The sequence below is a fragment of the Castanea sativa genome, chromosome 5, assembly GCF_040712315.1.
Source record: "Castanea sativa cultivar Marrone di Chiusa Pesio chromosome 5, ASM4071231v1".
Classification (NCBI taxonomy): Eukaryota; Viridiplantae; Streptophyta; class Magnoliopsida; order Fagales; family Fagaceae; genus Castanea; species Castanea sativa.
This window is the reverse complement of record NC_134017.1, coordinates 23,329,931-23,352,007: the sequence shown is the minus strand read 5'-3', so window position 1 is coordinate 23,352,007 and position 22,077 is coordinate 23,329,931. Positions and strand designations below refer to the sequence as shown.

Sequence of the window (22,077 nt, the reverse complement as noted above, 5' to 3'; positions counted from 1 at the left end):
AAAACATCATATAATTGGTTAGGTGAACTGTGTGTCATAATTGATAGGGAGATTTGCAATCACCATATCTACAAAATTAGATTAGGGTTACAACATTATTCATGGATCCCCCCTCCCCCTCCAAAAAACTATATAAAATTGAATGTGGATGCTGCTGTCAGCCTGTCACATTGGATTTCACCTCCTTAGCTGTGGTGGCTAGAAATGAGAATGGAGATGTGTTAGAGGTATGAACTAAAATTCATGAATTATGCACTCCTACTCAAGCTGAAGTAGTTGCAATTTTGTAGGTATTAAACTCGGCTATCTCTAAATATTGGTGCAACATCATAATGAAAGGGGATGCAGGAATGTGTTTTGAAGCCCTGGCTAAAGAAGAAGAACCAACTAACTGGTTTATCTCCTTAATCATTCATAATGCTTTTGATCTAAGCTTATCCTTTTTTAGTTGTGAGTTTTGCTGGGTTCGGAAATCTCTAAACATGTTGTCGCTCTTAGAGTAGATTTCTCTTTTAATAAGTGTAATTTGCCACCTTCCATCTCGGAAACTTGTGGGCAGGATTGTTGTACTGCCTTCTTTTTCCATCTATTCTTTAATGAAATGGCAGTTTATCAACCAAAAAAAAATTGAAACCCCTCTCTTGTTTCAGCTTCAATACTACCATCCAAATGCCAATTAATAAAAGAAACTAGGAAGAAATAACTCTCTTATAACAACTTCAGCATTATTAATCAAAAGCCAATCACTAAATGAAAATATATAGTATCCTTCGAAGGACGATACGACACTATGCCAATAGTATCAATATACATATGAGATGTTGCTTTGGTCACGAATGCAAAGCTTATTTGACAGCAACTTCTATTTTCTATTCTAAAGCTTTCGTAGAATAATGTGAGCACCATATTGTGGTTGAAGAGTTATACTTGAGAAAGGAGCATGTGCGTAACATGAGGACGGCTCCAAGGAGAAGTGTTGTAGAATCACAGACACAATCATTTTCGCTTCTATCATAGAAAAATTATGTCCAATGCACATCCGAGGACCCATTCCGAATGGGAAAAATGAAACTTGACCCCTTGTTGCTTTTGAAATCCCTTCAGCAAACCTATTTGGATTGAAGTCGTTTGCATCATCACCCCAGAGTTCACAGTCATGATGAATAAGGATTGCTGGTAAGCAGAGTTGAACTCCAGCTGGTAAAATCAAATTTCCGAGTTTTGTTTCCTCATGAACAGTTCGATAAAGGGAAATTGAAGGTGGATATAGTCTTAGAACCTCATACAAAATCATGGTCACCTGTGATATATATTGTAGAAATTCATTAGCTAGTGATATGCATATCAGACTCATTTAAGAAATCTTTGATAGAAGCAATGCCCTTCCAAAAATGCTGACTCAAAGAAGTTTTGAAAACAAGAATTCATCCTAGTAATTATCGAATGTTTGAATAACTCATTTGGTTACTTCGACAATAAAATCTCATACTAACTAGAACGAAGTATGTAAAACTTGATTGAAAGCCTCAAAATTTTTGGGGGATTAATTGTACTCCAATTTTCAAATCTGTCATCACATCGCTACAAAAATGTGGTGGTGCAATTTCCTCAATCAACTAAATAGGTTCCTATGCAATAAACAAGATTCCTGTAAGAGAGAAAAAAACAGGAAAAAAACAAAAAAGTAGATTTGATATTAGTTCTCATATATATGATTTCACATTGGGACCTGCATAGTGTAAGGTGTAAAACCCTTTAGTCTAACTTCAGGCCCATCACATGAAAATCAATCCTATATCTCAATATTTATATATATACTTCTATCAATAGCTTTTGTTGTTATCCATGATGCTGCACAAAAAATAACTTGTTTTCCGAGGAATCTAAAGGAAATGATCTATTTCTTCTTGCATGGAAGCAATTCAAAGTAAACTAATTTAAAGAACTCACAATTTTGAGGTGATTTAACCCATCATATTCTGGTTTGTTTTTACCAAAGACTTGTAGGACCTCTTCTCTTGCTCGTTCTTGCCAACTTGGATACCTACTCAGAATAACCATTGTCCAAACAAGTAAAACTGAGGTGGTCTCTTGTCCCGCAGAATAAAATATCTTACATTCCTCAATTACATCTTGGAGATTCATTCCAGCATTCTTGTCATTCCCATGTTCTTCAATTTCTTTAAAGTTGGACTCAAGAAGTATGCCTAGTAAGTCACCAGTTATGGCTTCACCTGCTTTTATTGCCTTCTCTCTTTTGTTGATAATGCCTTTAAGTGAAGCTTGTAATTCTTTGTCAACTTCTTTCATCCTCTTTTTTATTTTAGTTGGCAAAGACCTACATGTGAACCATTCATACAAACATTTTTTTTTTTATAAGTAATAGGTATATATATTCAAAAGAACATTGCCTTATGCAGAAAAGCATAAGGCAGAGAGAAAAATACAGAAAGAGAAGATAAAGAAAAGTGAAAAAAGAAGAGGAAAGATACTAAATACAAAGGAGAAAGCTAAGAAACATAGGGAGAGAGTCACTAGAAGTGATTCCCCAAGCTCTAGACCAGTCAAAAAGGGAGCCACTAAAAGAAGCCAACAAACGGTCATCCGAGTTTTCCAAGTCCTCAAACGTCCTCCAATTTTGCTCCCTCCAAAGACACCACATTAAGCACAAAGGAGCTAAATTCCAAATGCTAGACGAATGTTTTCCGAGCCAATTCCACCAACCAAAGAGAGTATCTGCAATCGTTCTTGGCAAGACCCAAGAAATCCCAAAAGATCTAAACACCCAACTCCACAACCTATGAGCCTTACCACAATAAAGTAGCAAATGATCCACCGTCTCCCCATTACAACGGCACATAATGCACCAGTCAACAAAATCCATCCCTCTACCCCTCAAATTATCACATGTAAGGATCTTATCCCACACACTAGTCCACACAAACAAGGAAACATGCGGAGGAACCTTAACCTTCCATACGCCTTTCCAAGGAAAAATTATGGGCAAAGGTCTTCTTAACTTATTGTAAAACGATCAGACCAAAATCCTCATTCTTTGTCAACTTCCATTGCATACGATCTCCATTCTCAGTGGGAGGTAATTTGAACCCAAAGTGCGGAGAAAATCATCCACATCACCCATTTCCCAATCGTTTGGTCTCCGAATAAAATAAACATTCCAGCTTCTCCGTTCCTCTATCCCCGACCGTTCAAGAGAAGAGGCCACTGATGCCTCTTTATTGGAAGCCCTCCCATATACATTCGGATAAGTCAATTGAAGAGGAGACTCCCCACACCATTGATCTATCCAAAGCTTAATTCTATCTCCCACCCCTACCTCAAAACAAATATTTTTGCTAAATTCCTGCCAACCCATTTGGATATTTCTCCATTGGCCACACCCGTGTACCCCTCTACCTAGCTTGGATGTCCACCCCCCCCCCCCCCAATTCTTCCGCAAACTTTAGAGCTACAACCCTTCTCCAAAGCCTTGTCTCTTCGATCCCAAACCACCATAACCACTTCCCTAGTAAAGCTTTATTAAAAGTACTTAATTTCCTTACCCCTAACCCACCAAATTCCAAAGGTGCACACACCTTGTCCCATCCCACCAAATGTGTCTTGGAATCCCCCCATAAGAAATCCCTTTGCAACCTTTCAATTTTATTGGTCACATGCGTACGGATGGTAAAGAGAGATAAATAATATGTAGGAAGACTAGATAAAGTGTTTTTAAGCAGCGTTAGCCTTCCACCTTTTGACAAATACATCTTCCATCCGGCCAGCTTACACTCAATTTTCTCCAAGATTCCAAACAGTCGGGGACTTGTAGGATGCCCCCAATGGCATACCAAGATAGGTCATAGGCAAAGACCCAATCCGGCATCCCAAAATCTCTGCCAAAACATGGACATTAGGCACCTCCCCGATGGGAACCATCTCACTCTTCAGCGCATTAACCTTTAAACCTATCACTGCCTGGAAACAAAGAAGAAGCATCCGAACATGTAGAATCTGCTCCTTATCTGCATCGCAAAACAAAATCGTATCATCTGCAAACAAAAGATGCGAAAGACAAACCCCTCCACCCCGACTACCATCAGCTCTAAAACCTTGAAGCAAACCAGCCCCTTCCGCTCTTTTCATCATCTTACTGAAGACCTCCATCATAACCAGAAACAACAAGGGAGATAGTGGGTCCCCTTGTCTCAATCCCCTCGAACTCTCAAAAAAATCAGCTGGAGACCCATTAAACAAGACAGAGAATTGGACTTTAGATATGCAAGTGCGGATCCACCTACACCACCTCATCCCAAATCCCATTCTCTTCAACAAATCTAGAAGAGTCTCCCAGTTCACATGATCATAGGCTTTCTCGATATCTAATTTGCATATAACCCCCAGAGTCTTACTCTTCACCCTGCTATCAATGTACTCATTAGCAATAAGAATTGAATCAAGTATCTGCCTACCACCCACAAAACTGTTTAGAGATTCAGATATTAACTGATCCAAAACCTCTTTCAGGCGGTTTGCCAAAACCTTAGCCAAAATCTTGTAAACACTTCCCACCAAACTAATAGGCCTAAAATCTCGAATATTGGAGGCACCATTCTTTTTAGGGATTAAGGCTATAAACGTTGCATTGAGAGTTTTTTCAAACTTATTGTGTTGATAAAACTCTTCAAACACAGTTAAGACATCTCTTTCAATAACTCCCCAACAATGGTGATAGAAAGCCATAGAGAACCCATCAGGACCTGGAGCTTTATCTCCTTCCAACTCTTTGACAACTTGAAAAACCTCCTCCTTTTCAAACCTTCGTTCAAGCCAGTCCCTCTCCAACCTCTCTAACTGAACAAACTCTAGACCTTCCACAAAAGGCCTCCACTCCTCAGTCTCCTTGCACAAGTTTTTATAAAATTGTATAGCTTGGTCTGCCATCTCAGATTCATCTTCATAAACAACCCCATTCACCTCCAACATACAAATATGATTATACCTTCTCCGAGAATTGGCCACCTTGTGGAAGAATTTGGTATTGTTATCTCCTTCCTTAATGCAAAGCATCCGTGACTTCTGTCTCCACAAGACTTCTTCCAAAGAGAGAAGGTTCTTGTGTTTGAGGTCTCAACACAGCCCTCTCACCAATCTCCACTTCAAAAAGGCCACACTCCCCTTCCTTAGCATCCAATAATTCCAAAGCCTCCAGCAATTCTTTTTTCCGACGCTCTACATTTCCAAACTCCCTACGGTTCTATTGAATAATATCCTCCTTCAAAGCCTTCAGCTTCTTGGCAAGTACAAAATTGGGAGTACCTGAGAAGGAATAACAATTCCACCAAGAGTGAACCCTATCTTTGAACCCATCCGTTTTAAGCCACATGTTTTCGAACCTAAAAGGATTTTTCCCCCTTGAAATCCCTCCTGCCTCCACTAAAATGGGGAAGTGGTTTGAAATAGGATAGGGTAAAACCCGCTGGATCACATCCGGAAAGTGGTCCTTCCAGTCATGAGAAATCAGGGCCCTATCTATCCTAGACATCGAAGGCTGATCCGAGCCACTAGATCATGTATAACTCCCTCCTTCCAATGGCAAATCTATCAAACTAAAATCCTCAATGAACTCAGAAAACATCTCCATAGCTGGGGTAAGGCGAGATCCCCCCAACCGTTCACTAGGAAAACGAACAATGTTAAAATCCCCTATGTAACACCATGGAACTTCCCATAGTTGCTGAATTCCAATCAGCTCATCCCACATCTGCCCCCTCAAGTTATTATCATTCAAACCATAAACCCCAGAACAAGCCCAAATAAAACCATCCCCCATACCCTGCCACCGAACTGATACAGAAAATTTAGCCACTAAAACCTCCATCTTTTCTAAAGACCTCCTATCCCACATCAACAAAACCCCACCCGCTGTCCGATCCGCATCCAAAGCTACCCAATCGACATAGGGGCAACTCCATAAGCTACAAATCAACTGTCTATCCAAGCCCGCAAGCTTAGCTTCTTGGAGGCAAACTACATCACAATTCTAATCCCGTAATAAATTTCTAACTATCAAACGTTTCCACGAATAATTCAATCCTCGAACATTCCATGACACCATTTTCAACTTCATTGAAACTGTAAACTCCCTACCACAGCCTCGGTAACGCAGACAAAGAAAACTATCTCCCATCGTAATTAACTGAGGAAATCAAATTCCTCAACTCCCTCTTCCCTTTATCCTTGGAGACAGCTTTTCAGTAGGCAGCATCTTTACTGTGCATCAGATTGGCTACCTCAATCTCCGTCTCAAGCCTTTGTAAAAGCATAATACACATCTTCTGATGTCGACCCAAAGAAAGCCCCATCATCTTACGAAAACCTGGAATTCTATGTTTTACCCAATTAGAGACATTCAATGTATTATCAAAACTCAACACCTCCGTAATACCATTCACTTCTGCCGACACAACCATCCCAAGAGGATTCATAGTCGTCAGGGGGGTAAAGCAATCCACATCACCCAAGCCCACATCTGACTGAATAGCCAGGTGGGAGGTGTCTATCCCCTGAATATCTCCTGCACAAACAACCCGACCACCTTCATCTCCATCCGGAATACCCAGCTCCTCAGACCCAATTCTCGATGGATTCAGACTATAAACAGACAACATCGGACCTTTAGATGCCCTGTCTCCCTCCGATTCTGCCTTACCCGGTGAGAGCAGAGAGAGCAAAGGCTCACCGATGCGGGAACCCTCAGAAAAAAGGCACTCAGCTTCCGCCGAGGTCTCCGGAAGGCAACCCACCGGCTCTAGAGTCGCCGGTGAGCCCTCGGCGCGAAACCCATCGGAGGAAGACTCGGTGCCGGCCTTCTCTAGAGGCGTTGGTGACGCCGGTGACTCCACGGCGTGAGGGCCAGCATCATCGGTGTGACCCAATATCCCATTCTGAGCAACCAAAGCTTGGGCATCGTGATTCAAATGTCTCTGAGCACTCGAGAAAGGGCTTTCACCCACTTCCATCCCAGTTGGGCCGGTGGGCTTTGGATAATGGAGAACTGGAAGGCCCACTTGAGTGTTACACTCTTGGTCTAAGCCCACCACAGAAAGTTTTTGAACTCGTGAGTGCTCCTTCTGGCTCCTATTGACCCAATTAGACCTCCTCATACCACTTTTATTCACCACATAATTTTGATGAAACCATGACCCACTTGAAGTACCCACCACTTGTTCCTTCTTACTACCATTGACCTAAATAGAGTACCTCAGTCCAACTTTATTAGAGTTCCAAGCTACACACCTAATACCTTCCCCATTCACCTCTACGATCAAGCCTCCTCCTGTCCAGCCAGGATGTCTCAGTGCACGCTCATTTCCATAAGCATGTTTATTCCAATTTGAATGGGTTTTCAATGGCGATCTCCTTTTTATTTTTACCGTATTTGTCTCTCCAAACTCAAACTCCTAATTAATGCACCGAGAACCCACTTCTCTTCCTCCGAGAATCGTCGGACCTAATATGATCACCGGCCTCTGTTCAATAACTGGGTTCTGCTTCTCCCTATTGTTATCCTCTAATAGCAATTTCCCTTTATCATGGGCACAGACCAGATTTGGCTAATTCCTACCCCTGACCTGCACCTGAGGCCCACGCACCGAATCGGCAAAGGTTTTAAATGGTTGAACCCCTGAGTAATCCTTATGATGCTAAGCTACGAATGTCGAAAGACCAGACCCATCATTCACATAGTTTTCAGGTTCTAACAACTTCCTTAATTCTAACCCAAAAACCTTCCAACCATTCTTAGCTCTGCCTTCTGGAATAAAAATGGATCTCCTAGACCCGCCAACTTTATACTCAGTCAAGAGTAGGAACATACCAAAAGAGTTGGAGCTCCGTTGGAGGGTGTAAGCTAAATCACCTTCCCTGAACATATAAAAAATCTTCGGACTAATCCCAACGACAATCTATTCTATGCTCTTCATCAGCCATTGTGCCACATTCTTTCCCATGAAGACCAACTTCATGAAAGACCTACTCTGCTCAAAAATCCTTAAAGAAAAATACCGTCCCCCTTCCTCAACCACCAGTTGAAAAAATTTGGATTCAATAAAAAAAACTGCAAAACCCACCCATGATCTTATAATACTTCACGTAATCTTCACCAGAGAACAAATCAGAAACTGGAGAATTTTGATCACACCAGGAAATCAAGCAAATTGTTGAAACTCATGGACACTTCATGCAACAATGATGCTTAAACAAACATCTCATTTCAAATTTGAAAACATGAGTCAAGATAAAGAGAATTAAATCCCTCATTAAAAGGAAAAAAAGGAAAATTGGATCACATCAATAAGCATTGAATCTTCTATTCTTAGGCTGTTGAACACAGACACACATGTATATCATTATAACAGTAAAGAGAGATTTTGGCATCTTTGTTGAAAACTCCAAAAAATACTAGTTGACCCATAAGTTAGAAAGCACCGACGCGACTATAGGGTCACCGTACCGGAGTCCGACGCAGCCCGACGCGGGGTGTGGCGGGCGACACCACTGCCCGCGCGTTGATGCCGCATCGGAATTTTTTTTTTCGTTTCCAAATTCACACCAACTCGCGCCGATTCAACCTGAATCGGATCGTATTGGCCGAATATCAGTATGTTTCGGCCTAAAAAAGGAAATTAGTCAATAAGGAAAAAAAAAACACTAAACTTAAACCGAAAATACCGGTGGGCGGTGGATATTGATACAAGATAGCCGTCGTCGCCATCACAAGATACCGGTGGCCTTAACCCCTTTCTTCTTTGCTTCTTTGTTTTCTTCTTCCTTTTTTTTCGCCAGGGCCCTGTTCTATTTCTTTTTTTGATAAGTTTTTTTTTTTTTTTTGACAGTAAAACGATAGGATAAGTTAAATGCCTTTGTTAACATAACTTAAAGGCATTATTTTGTTTTCTGTGCCTCTCACCAAACACGTGAACCAGCCACATCTTCCCTTTTTTTCTTTTTTAAATGGGAAGGAGTGACACATATTTTAATACCTGCCACATATATTCTTTATTTTGTTTTTGGGCTGACCAAATATGTGAGCCACTAGACCACATCTTATTTATTTATTTATTTATTTATGGGAAGTCTTGTCTATTTATCTATGGTAAAATCTCTGATGGTTATATAAGAGACCTGAGGTTCAATCCCCGCCTACACCAAAAACTGATTGGTGTCTTGGTCTGATGATAAAGAGCTATTATCAAGAGCGGAGGCCATAGGTTGACACTCTCTCAAAAAAAAAAACTTTTGTGTACTTATTACTATTATTATTATTATTATTATTATATAAAAAAGCATGCTTAGCAATATATAAAATATATAAATAAAAAAAAATTTTAATTGCCGCACCCGCACCCTATTTTTTCAAAAATTGCTGAGTCTCACACCTGCACCCGTACCCACACCCGCACCTAAATCTGAAAATGCACCCGTGCTTCATAGCCTATAAGGCTATTGATAAATCCTTATTATAGCTAAACAATATTATAATAAACATGAGGAGAGCAAATTAAAGTACACTTGTAGTGATTTTTAATTTTTAAATTCACTCATTACGTTATTGTTATTGTGCAAAATGACTTTTTTTGGTCTTAATTGGCTGTTCATTGGGAAGAAAAAATGGCTCTAGGAAATCAAAACAAAGCTAGTTAAGTGAAACTTCAAACCCATTGGTTCAAATTAATGGTACCTCTAGCTTACATGAAGCATATGTGATTTACTTTTGCTTAATAACACTTTTACTTTTGCTTAATGATACTTTTACACATTCTTCCGCACTCTTAAAATGCACTGAAATTGTAACTTGAATTCACGAGTTCCAAGAGTGCTTATAAGAATATGTAAAATAGGGTGTATGTAATAAATACTAACTTACAATTTAGTATATAAAATGTAATTTATTTTAAATTTGATTATTTTGATAAATGAACTTAGACAGTAAGAAAAACTTGATTACAAATTATTAGTAGATATTGAAATGTTTTGGTTTACCTCCAACCCGGAATATAACTAGACAGTGCAATTTTCATCACAAGCTCCGCTTGTTCTCTTTGGAGTTCAAAAATCTTACGTCCTTCATCATAGCTACTCCCAAAGGCTGTTTGAGAAATCATCTCAGTTATCAATGTTTGGAGATAAGGCCATACATCTAACTCAATTAATCCCTCTTTTGACACCAAACTTTCCCATTTGCATATCATGTCACTGCAACACAGATAAAATGCTGCTGACATATTCTACAGCAAACAACATGAAAAAATTTCAAGGACTGTACTTAGTAGGCAACATTTTTAAAATTGAGAAAAAGTTTTAATAAATTTTGAGAAAAGAAAAATATTCATGACCTACAATATTTTTACCAACATTTTAATCATTAATATCACTTCTGAATGATGCTAAAATAACCCTAGCAAATATTTAGAAACCTAAACCATTCTTTTTTTTTTACTTAATCACTTTTAATCTAGACTAACAACTTGGTCAAATATAAGTGATTAACCAATTTTCATATCACAAACATCAAGGTACAATAAACATAACAAATAAAGAGCTATATGGAAATTAAGAGAAAAGCATGCAAACCAAGGCTAAACACAAGGAAGAGTTTAGGAAGAGGAAAACAAAAGTCCAGGCGGAAAAGATCTCCCTCAACCAAGTCATCGGAGATCTCCACTAGGTAATTTAGTTGCCATACAAAGAAATCCTATGAAACCTCCAAGCCCATGACCCTAATTCACTTGAGCTCTCCAAGCTCTAGCTAACAACCGGCTGTACTGAGCCCTTTCTCCTCCTAACTTTCCAAAAACACCTCCATTGAAGCACCAATGGAAAACCACAAAAAATATTGGATTTTGAATATGGCTTCCTAAGTTTCCAAAGCTTCACTCACAACTCACAAGGTTTTGTGTATTGGTGTGAGATGAAGAGAATACAAATCTCAATCAATGGATGAATGAGGTGGAAAAGAGATGAAGAATGTTTTTAGCTCAAAACCTAAAACACTCTCTTTTCTTATAGAGTGTGGCTTCTAAGATGATAAGAATGATGTGTAGGAATAGGTTACACTAATCGTGCAACTCGTGACCTAGTCATGACTTGGCTGGTCGCAAGACAGTCGTAATTTGCCTAGTTTGCACTCTGATCCTGACTTTATGCCATGTGTCACTCACGAGCAGAGCAGGTCGCTTGAGGTCGCAAGAAGACTCTAAATGCAACTTTTACAAAATACAGATGGACTCAAGTACATTCTACCCAAAATACAATTAAATCTCAGAAATATACATTAAAAAGATTGAATAAAATACATACAAATTTGTTATCAAATAAAGCCAATTAAAATATAGACTTTTCAACTTCAAACTCCATTGTTGAATCTAAATTGATTTAAACGAACATCAAACAAATGGAAACAATAAAGTTACCTTTAACTTCTCAAGATGGAATGCTGGACTGATAATCTTTCTGTGCGTAGCCCATTTCTCACCCTCATAACTTGGAAGTCCGGTTGCTAGTAACTTGACAAGTGGACTTGCATTTGGCTTTTGAAAGTCATATATCTTGGAGAAGATTTCTTTTAATTTTTCAGGGTCCATAATGTTCACCCTGGGCGTTGTGCCCATCCATATAAAGGAATTCTTACCTGCATATTTGCTTTTGTTAGTATAGAAAAAGTTGAGTACATCTGACGTTCAAATTATGGTTGTTGACATAAGGAGATAGATAAAGACTGGAAGATATCAATAAACACACACACACTATTGAACTTACGTAAGTTCTTTAGGATTTCATAATCTGTGAGTTTTAATTACATTAGGTCTTTGAGATTTCAAATATTTGACACTTAATAAGTATATTATTTAAACTTAAAAGTTTAGCAGTGATTTTTAGTCCCTAGAGTTTAAAATGATCTTTTATGGCTTGTTTGGATGTTTAAAAAAGGAGGGGGAGTAGAGTAGAGGGAAGGGGAGTAATTCAATTCCCTTGTTTGGGAGTTTTTTAAGGAAGGAGGGGGAGGAGTTTGAAGGGGTTTCAACTACCTCCAACCCCCTCATTTTTAATTCCCCCAAATTGGAGAGATTTGGAGGGAAAGTAGAGCACATAAAATTATTAATAAAGTAAATTACCTAATTTACCCTTATTATATTTATAAAATTACAATGTTAAAAACAAGGGGAAGGGCTAATTACTCCCTTCCCCCTTACTAATTATAAAAACATCCAAATAAGGTGGAGGGTAATCATTCTCCTCTACTCTCCTCCCCACTACTCCCCTCCCCTCTACTCTCCTCTACTCTCCTCCCTCTCTAAACTCCCAAACAGGCCATTAAGTCTTGTAGATGATATGGCCAAACTAGAAGTTGACACATCATCACTTCATTGGACATATTAATATTCAAAGCAATAGACAAAGGGATGGAGGATAGATTTTCCAATTGCAGGGTGGATGAGAAATTATAGAGTTAATACGGAAATTAGATATGTTGGGTGTACCATGTGAGTAAACTTTCATATCCAATAATAATAACAAGAGTGAATAATTAATATAATATAATTAAACCTAAACTCATAGGCTTGTTGTCCAACTCAACCCGGACTGATTGGTCCGACTGAGTCAACCGTGAATTGGTCATAAAATCGGTGTTTTACCCAGCCATTTGAATAATATGATATAAGAGTTGCATTCATTTTTTTAAAATAGAGAATAGGGAGCTCACGACATAAGCTCCTTGCGAACAATTATGAAGTATTACTATATTTATTTTAGATTTACATGATTTAAAGATTTTTCTTTGATAAATTTACTCATGCTTTAAGAATAATGCCTTTGCATAGGAATTTTCTAAAATAATTAAAAGTGAGTTTTTTATTTAATCAAAATGATTTTTACTTGAAGGATTATTTTGCAATTCTTTTTTCATGCTTATTTGTGATATACTATTTTGGCGAAAACCACATTTTCGTCCCTACATTTTCACGCGATTCTCACTTTGGTCCCTAACTTTTATTTGCACCGTTTTTAGTCTCTATCCTAAAAAACGCGTCTCATTTTTGTTCCTGCCGTTACATCAGAGACGGAAAATGCACACGTGGCAAACGGAGTGCACTGTTAGCACACTAAAAGCTGACATGGCCATTAAAATAATAATAATAAATGTTATTTGACATTAAAAAATGCCACGTCAGCATCTAAATTAAAAAAAAAAATTAAAAACCAAAAATCACATAAACTAAGATCTAAGTGTGTCTTGAACAAGAACACAAACTCAGATCTAAGAGTTTGTGTTCTTAGATCTGAGTTTGTGTTCTTATTCAAGACACACTTAGATCTCAATTCATATGATTTTGTTTTTAATTTTGTTTTTAAATTTTTTTAATTTAGATGCTGACGTGGTATTTTTTAATGCCAAATAACATTTTTTATTATTATTTTAATGGCCACATCAGCTTTTCGTGTACCAACAGTGCACTCCGTTTGCAAGATGTACATTTTCCCTCTCTGATGTAACTGCAGGGACAAAAACGAGACGCATTTTTAAGAATAGGGACTAAAAGCGGTGCAAATAAAACTTAGGGGCCAAAGTGGGAATCGCATGAAAATGTAGGGACGAAAATGTGATTTTTGCCAACTATTTTCTATTAAACTTATAATATTATAAAATTTTACTTGAAAGTCTTTCAATTTTTTAGATATTCTTAGTCAATTTAGCTAATATTTACAATTTTAATATGCCTTTATTTGTATTTTAATTAATTACTAAATTAATTATGATATCATCACAGTTCTATCTCAATCAAATCTCAGTCTAACTTATTTTTTTTAGAGAAACCTCAGTTTAACTTTAAAAACTTTGACCCTTTCCCTTTTCAATTCTTTGGAGGGTCCGAGTTTAGAAAACATGAATGTAATACATTATACAAATTTTGTCTCTGTTATTATTATTTTTTATTATTAAAAGATCCCAAAATCAATAGTGGTTTCTTTTTTGAGAAAATATTTTCTAATGGACAAATTACAACTTACCCACGTATGGTTTAGCCAAAATTTAAATTGTCTACCTGTAGTTTAAAATTTGACACTTTACCCACCGAAAGTTAGTTCAATTAGATTTCCTTAACCCACATCTGTTAAAAACATGGCTAAATATGTGATTTTGCTTCACTTTTATATTTCTCTCCTCCAAAAACATAAAAAAATATATAAAAATACAAGATCAAATCAGATAAAAAAGAATCATACGGAACACTGGCATCATGAAATTTCAAACCACAGGTAGGCAACTTAAATTTCGGTCAAACCTCAGACGGATAAAATGTAAAATTTTAAACCACAAATAGGCATCTTAAATTTCAGCCAAACTACATGTTGGTAATTTGTAATTTTTTCCTTTTCTAATTCTCTTAAAGACTAGTGTCCATATTTGGTAATTCTCTTAAAGACTAGTGTCCATATTTGGTGGGCCTCAATGAACCCACCATTAGATGAGGTCAGCCATTTATTATGCATCCCCCGAATAATTTCAACCAACTTTTTTTTTTTTTTTTTTGAGAAATGGGTAAGTCAATATTATTGAGCAAAATTAATCTGAAATACATCATCCAAATCAGGTGGTAGTTCTTCTAACCACACGTCAAGGTCAGCAGCTAGAACTGCTCTTTTTGCCAAGGAGTGGGCTAGTTTATTGCCCCCCTCCTAACATGATTAAAAAAACAAACTTGCATGCTTTGACTAGCACATTTAATATCTTGGATAATATGGCCTCTGTGGGACCTATTTCTGTTGGGGTTGTTCAAAGCCGAGATAACCTTCAGAGAGTCTCCTTCCACTTCAGCTTGGAAAATACTAATTTCCTAGGCAAAAGTAAGTGCTCTTCTCGCAGCCAAGGCTTCCAACATGTCAACTGATTTTGGGAGAGGAATTTTCTGGCTAAGGGCAGCGATGATCCTCCCCTATGCATCTCGTATAGTTACACCTAAACCTGCCCATCCCAGATTCTCAAAAACGGATCCATCAAAGTTTATTTTGAATAGACCAGGTGGCGATGGTTTCCACTTCGTCTCTGCTCTTGGTATAACAGACTGTGAATGTTGAATATTTGCATCCTGAAATTCCAGCAAAAGGTCCCGAGCCCTCTTGACAGTCTCGCCTACGTCCCAGACTACTTGTCTCTCCCTGGCCTTATTTCTTCTAACCCAAACACACCATGCGACCATAGAAAATAGGGCAGCAGTACTTGGAGTAGATCCTAAAAGCACAAAGGAGGCCAGATTGCTGAACTTGGTGAAATTCCTTGTTCTTGGGTAGTTGAAAATTGGGTCCAAAAACCAAATGCATTTGACATGATCGCACATCCAAAGGCAATGAATAACATCCTCGGGGTGCTCTTCACAAAAACTACAAACATTATCCGAGATCACATGACGAAGTCGAAGATTGCACCGGGTTGGTAGAGACTCGCTTGAGGCTCGCCAGATGAAGTGTCTTACTCTATTTGGAACCTGCAATTTCCAAATACCATTCCACAGCTGCTTCAAACCATCAGAGTTTGAGGTGCCAGGTTGTGAATTATGGGACTCCGAGGCTAGTAACCTGTATGCACTCCTAACAGTGTAATTACCATCTGGGGTCAGAGGCCATATAAGCAGGTCCTCTGAGGTGTGAACGCTGACAGGGATGCTCTTTATACACTCCGCCTCTGATTGAAAGAAGTTCCTGTCTATGAGCTCTTCATTCCAACACTTTGTACCCGGCAAGAAAAGGTCCTTCACTACAGTTAGGGATGGATCTCGATGAGGCGATAAAATTTTACCATCCCCTGCATCATCAAGCCACCTGTGCTCCCAAATATTAATTGACGAGCCATCTCCTATTCTCCACCTAGCACCCTTACGTATCACATTCTGAGCCTGCAGAATACTCTTCCAAGCGAAAGAGCTGCGACAGTGATCTCAACATCAAGAATACTTCCATTCGGAAAGAATTTTGATTTAAAGACTTTGTAGAGCAGGGTATCTTTCTCATGGTACAACCTCCATACCTGTTTCCCTAGAAGAGCATCATTAAATTGCCGAAGATCACAAAAGCCCATACCCCCAAGAGATTTAAGGGAGCATAAGGTGGACCATTTTACCCAATGCATCTTCCTTGTATTATCCTGGTTTCCCCACCAAAATTTGCGCATCATTGCCTCGATATCTTTGATTAACCCGATTGGGAGATGGAACAAACTCATCGAGTAGGTAGGAATAGATTGTATCACGGCCTTAATTATGATTTCCTTCCCCGCTTGTGAGAGTAATCTTTCCTTCCACCCTTGCATTTTGGACCAAATTCTCTCCTTGATCTGGTTGAAACATGCTTTTTTCTGTCTCCCAACAAAAGATGGCAAACCCAAGTACTTCTCATAGTGTTTGATAGCCGGAACACCCAACAAATCCTTTATCTCCTCTTGGATGACCTCTGGTGTATTTTTACTAAAAAAGAGGGTGGTTTTATTTTTGTTTACTTGCTGACCTGAAGCCGCCTTGAACAAAGCGAGGAGTTGTTGAATTTTGGTACACTCCGCTGCCCTTGACCTGCAAAAAAGGAGGCAATCATCTGCAAAAAAATAGGTGAGTAATCTTTGGGCATCCACGACACAGAGCTAGCCTCCTAATCTCCCCCTCCTCTGCTGCCTTGTTTAGAAGTGCATTTAGCCCTTCCGCACAGAATAGGAAAAGAAAAGGAAATAGGGAGTCACCTTGCCTCAAACCTCTTGTTGGTCTAATGAAGCCTTGCAGTTCACCATTGATCAAGATCGAATAGGTCACTGTGGTCACACATTGCATGATCATTGCCACCCAAGATTCCTGAAAACCCATGCGTAAGAGGATTTTTTCCAAGAAAAGCCACTCCACCCTATCATAGGCTTTACTCATATCCAACTTCAAGGCCATAAAACCTTCCTTTCCTGAGCATTGGGTTTTCATATAATGCAAGGACTCAAAAGCAATCAATATGTTATCTGTTATAAGTCTATTTGCAGTAAAGGCACTCTGAGCTTCTGACACAATAGAATTTAGAATGGGCTTAAGTCTATTAGCAATAACCTTACTAAAAATTTTATAAAGTACGTTACATAAACTTATTGGCCTAAACTTAGAAACATTCTCAAGATTGCTTACTTTAGGGATCAAGGTAATGAAAGTAAGATTTATGGATTTAAGGAGTGTACCAGAATTTAAACAAGAGAGAACAGCTTCCGAAACTTCTGTCCCAATGTCTTGCCAAAAGGTTTGGTAAAAGAGCGGGGGCATCCCATCCGGACTCAGAGCCTTAGATGGTGCCATTTGTCTAATAGCAGTTTCAACCTCGTCCATACTGTGAGGCTTTTGTAATTCAACATTCATATCATCTGTCACCACCCTTTTTACTCCAACCAAGACTCGATCAAGGTCCTTAACATCTGATGAAGTGAATAGCTTGGTATAAAAATCCACAAAGATGTCCGATATCACCCCCTCAGCTGTTTGCCATCTACCTTCCGAATCTCGAACACCCTTAATGAAATTCTTTCTTTTTCTTTGTGTAGCCACCCCATGAAAATATTTCGTGTTTTTGTCTCCATTTGCCACCCATTGAATTTTGGATCGTTGCCTCAACATTTGACTTTCCTTTTCTAGCAAAATATTTAACTCACGACGAAGCTGAACAACCACTTCATAGCTTCCCCCCTTTGCAGCTGATTCCTCTGTCTTCCCAAGAGATTCTTTCTTCTTTGCAATTTGTTTTTTAACGTTTCCAAAGTGATCTTTACTCCAAGCCTTCAACATCTTCTTACATTTCTTCAGTTTTTTTGCTACTCTGAACATTGGTGTGCCTTCTTGTTGAATATGCCATGCTCTCAAAACTGTGTCGCTACACCCCCTATCGGACAACCACAATTCTTCGAATCAGAATGGCCTTCTAAACCACCTTTGGGACTCATTATTCGGGTTAAAAACCAAACTTATAGGTCTGTGATCTGATGAATGACAATGAAGGTGACAGATGATGGCTGCAGGAAATTTCGCTACCCAATCGTAATTGGCCACTCCTCTATCTAGACGTTCCCAAATCACATACCCATGCCTCCGCCCCTGCCAAGTGAACTCTGGACCCGTATAACCAAGGTCCATGAAACCACAGAAATCCAATACGTCCCTAAAAGCTTGCACTTGGCCATTCGGTCTAATCCGACCCCCCCTCTTTTCTTCAGTTTTGAGGATTTCGTTGAAATCACCCATGCAACACCATAGCAAATGAGGTTTGGCACATAACATACGAAGCATCCCCCAAGCTTCATCCCTAAAGTTTGTGTCCGGCTCTTCGTAAAAACCAGTGAAACGCCATGCGTCAGGAGAACCACCATTAACTACTGAATCAATATGGTTCTTGGAGAAGCTGTCTACCCAGACAGCGTTGTCTTGTTTCCACAAAAGCGCTAACCCACCGCTCCTACCCTGACTAGGGACGATAAATAGGCCAGCATATCTGATCTTACACCGTAACCTTTCTAGTTTATCCTTCTTTTTAACCCAGGTCTCTGATAGAAAGACAATTAGGGGATCTTGTGCTCGAATAATAACTTCAAGCTCCTCCATTGTCCGTGGGTTCCCAAGCCCACGGCAGTTCCAGGCAATGCAACTCATTGTTTCCGGCAGGGCTGCGCTGCAGCCTCCGCTGTTGGCATTTGGTTCTTGGGAAATACACAGCATTTCTTCCCTGGGGACATAATATTATTCACTTCCTCAACGTCTCTGTGTGATCTTTTTTTCTGCGTAGGCACTGACTGGGCTTCACTTAAGTGTTTCTCCTGCACTAATCTCTTCCAGCCACGGCCTCTTAACTCTACTTCCTGTGAAATACAATTTTGGCCCATATCCTCCTCTATTTCTAGGCTTAGCCCATCCTCACTACCACCGCTGGGATAATTAAGAAACTTGGGCTGTTCCACTTCCAATATGGGCCTGATCTTGCTTGGGCCAATAGCTGGAATATCAAATTTTGAAATATTGAAATCCAAATCATTTAAGACCTCCTGAAATTCCGCCTCCCTACCCGAGATACTAGCATTAACTTTTGTAACCCCTGGGATTTCAGAAATGTAATCATCCTTTGAGTGAAATTTCGAAAATACCCCTCCTTCAGCTTCTGGATTCTTCTTGGGCTCGCCGTCATGTCCCGTCTCCTTTTCTTTCTCCTCCGCCTGACACGCAGAACCCCTAGCCGCCACTTCGTCAACCACCTCATCTCTTTGTCTGTCTTCTTCCACACCCTCTACCCGAACTACTGAACACCTTCTAGCATTCGACGCTGGAGCACGAAGCCAAGCACCAAACTGTCTATCATCTTCAGTCAGGGAACCATTGCTCCTAATCCAGAGTTCGCAACCTTTATCGCTATGAGACAACCTTCCACACTAGTAGCAGATATTCGGAAGGCGTTGGTATTTGAATCTAATCCATCCCACCTCCCCATCTGGACTCCGAAACTTTCTCCCACGACAGAGTGGTTTTGTTGTATCCACCTTAACTCGTATCCTCATGAAGCTGCTCCCATCATGGTTGCCCCACTCACAAGCACCCTTCTGTACTTCTCCCATCACCTCTCCAATCTCAGCCGCGGCTTCCTGGTTCATCTCTCCCACAGGTAAGTCATGTAGTTGTACCCAAAAGGACGTTTTTATCAAAAACTAGATCCCTCACTGCGACATTCTTCTCTAATTTACATAGAGACACTAGGAATTTATCATAACTCCATGGTTCACCCATTAAGACCCTGTCTGCATCAGCTTCATCTGAAAAAACAAATAATACCACATGATTCCCCAAATCCTTGACTTAAAAACCCTTTTTTGTTTGCCACAGTTGTTTGAACGTCCGAGCAATGGCTTCCATATTCAGAGCTCGTCGGGTGAGGAATTTTTCTGCAATGGTCCTACCCCCTGTTGTATCTATCGCGCCACCACTGTATTCGCTCTCCTCCTCTTCTGAAAACGAGAGTTTTTTCCACTTTACAGACAACTCCTCCATATTAATGCTGACTGATTTTACAGCAGGAGTGGACTCACACTCTTAGTTCGAGACACACGAGGAGAACAAGAAAAGCCTAATCCCTAGGATAGGCACGACCTTCTACTGAGCGACTAGGGTTTGGAGTGGCCTCCCCCTATGTCAGAGAAACTAACTAACAACTATTTCAACCAACTTTTTTTAATTTTTAAGGAAACATTTTCAACAAACTTTAAGCTTTGGATATTGTTCGAATGTCAATAATATGTTCCAAAATTTTGGCATATAGTGCTTCTATATTGTAGTGGGATTTACCTACCAGTTATGTGAAAGCTTGTGAGAGAAGTTATTCTAAACCATAACCATTACCGCTATATTTCCTTCAACTATTTTATAAAGCAAATTATGACAGGTTATTTGTTACTTTTATATTAATCTATTATTTATAATTTGACACGTCAAAGTTGTTATAAAATTTTGGTACAAAAAGTTGAGGTCCTAAATTTTGTCATGAGAAGTATGAAAATTTAGATGATTTTTTTTATGGATGTAGCAATATTCTAAGCTTTAATCCTTAATGGGCTAACCAAATTCAAATCCAACAGAACCCAATTACTCAAGACTGTAAATAGTTGTGTTCCACTCAATTTTTTTTCCATTATTTATTTAAATTTTAAAAAATTTATTTCTCTCTCTCTCTCTCTCTCTCTCTCTCTCTCACACATTACAAGTAATCATCTATCAATAATTTGGACACATGGAAACTTAATTTTAGACTGTCTTTCAACTCATTTGGTAGCAGACTATAGATCTGAAGTTTATGTTTACAATGAGGGGAAAAAATAGAGGCTAACTTCATACTGGCCAAAACTTCAATTTCAACCGGAATTTACGGAATTAATAATAATGGTTTTTTCTATTAAATTCAAATAAATAAGTGAATTGCTTTTACTTCAGATACGAGAGTTGTTGTAGACATACCATAACTTCATACTGACAAAATCCTCTTCTTTTTTTTTTTTTTTTTGTAAGTTCAAATCACAGATACGAGAGTTGTTGTAGACATACCATAATTGGTCACAACTTGATGGACGAAGGGTAAGACACGCGGTGCAATGTCATGGGTGAAGTTGATGGGTTTAGACTTGGCTTGACTTGTCATCTTAGAGATCTCCTTCACGTCTCCGAAAAAAAGCCTATAGGAGTTGCCATTAAGACCTTGCTCCCTTAAGCACTTCTCTAGCTTCTTTGGCCTTAGCCACAACCCATTCAGCACTCTCCATGCCCATGTTATTAGTACCACAACTGAAACTATGGAAACTGCAATTCTGAGCAATGATATTTCCATATTTGGAGAAAGAGTGAGTGAGTATAAAACGAATTAGATGGGTGCTTTTTATACAATCCAAAAATCAATGTTATTAATTTGGTGAAGAACAAAAAATAAAGATGAAGATGAAGCTGAAGCTAAAGCTGACGATAAGAACAGAAATCAAAAGATAAGATGAGATAGTTTCAAGAAATTTACATAGAGTAGTAAACCCAAAGAGGCATCCTTGGAGCTGAACAAAGCTGAGAGAGAGACAAGATAAGGGAGACAAGATGAGAGCATGGGTTTAACAAGAAGATAAGAGTATCAGACTCCCACTTCAAAAAAAAAGAGTTTCAGACTTTCTGAGTATACGGTTGTGATGAGGTTTGGGACGTGGGAATATTGGGATTTGGCGATAGATGGGACTTAAAGAGAAATATTAAAATAGAAGAAGAGAAGAACAAAGCACATGAGATGGAAGATAGAAAAATAAAAAAAATGAATCAAAAGATATGGCAGTAGTGTGGTCGGTTTGAGAAAATGAATGAATAGTGAAAATTAAAATCATTATTTTTATATAATTAAATTAAATTCATTATTTTATATCTATATTTCACTTTTTTGAATGGATACTTTTAAGTCATATAAATATATATATATATATATATATATATATTAGTTATG

The 22,077-nt window shown here is 38.8% G+C and overlaps 1 protein-coding gene across 1 annotated transcript; it reads right to left on the bottom strand.

The window, feature by feature from the left end:
- Positions 1 to 723: 723 nt before the first annotated feature.
- Positions 724 to 21,824, bottom strand: LOC142636649 (cytochrome P450 CYP72A219-like). Its single transcript, XM_075810922.1, has 6 exons — positions 21,610 to 21,824; positions 21,150 to 21,409; positions 11,475 to 11,692; positions 10,045 to 10,289; positions 1,951 to 2,338; positions 724 to 1,300 (listed from the first exon to the last, which is right to left on the bottom strand). Exons 1-6 carry the CDS (start codon positions 21,633 to 21,635, stop codon positions 875 to 877), a joined length of 1,563 nt encoding a protein of 520 aa, XP_075667037.1. The 5' UTR covers positions 21,636 to 21,824; the 3' UTR covers positions 724 to 874.
- Positions 21,825 to 22,077: the final 253 nt, after the last annotated feature.

Coding starts and splice junctions, on each gene's coding strand:
- LOC142636649 (XM_075810922.1), bottom strand. CDS start 21,635: ATGCCTCTTTGGGTTTACTACTCTAT. Junction 21,410..21,609: donor CTTTGGGTTTACTACTCTAT/GTAAATTTCTTG, acceptor ATCATTGCTCAG/AATTGCAGTTTCCATAGTTT. Junction 1,301..1,950: donor GGTTAAATCACCTCAAAATT/GTGAGTTCTTTA, acceptor TATATATCACAG/GTGACCATGATTTTGTATGA.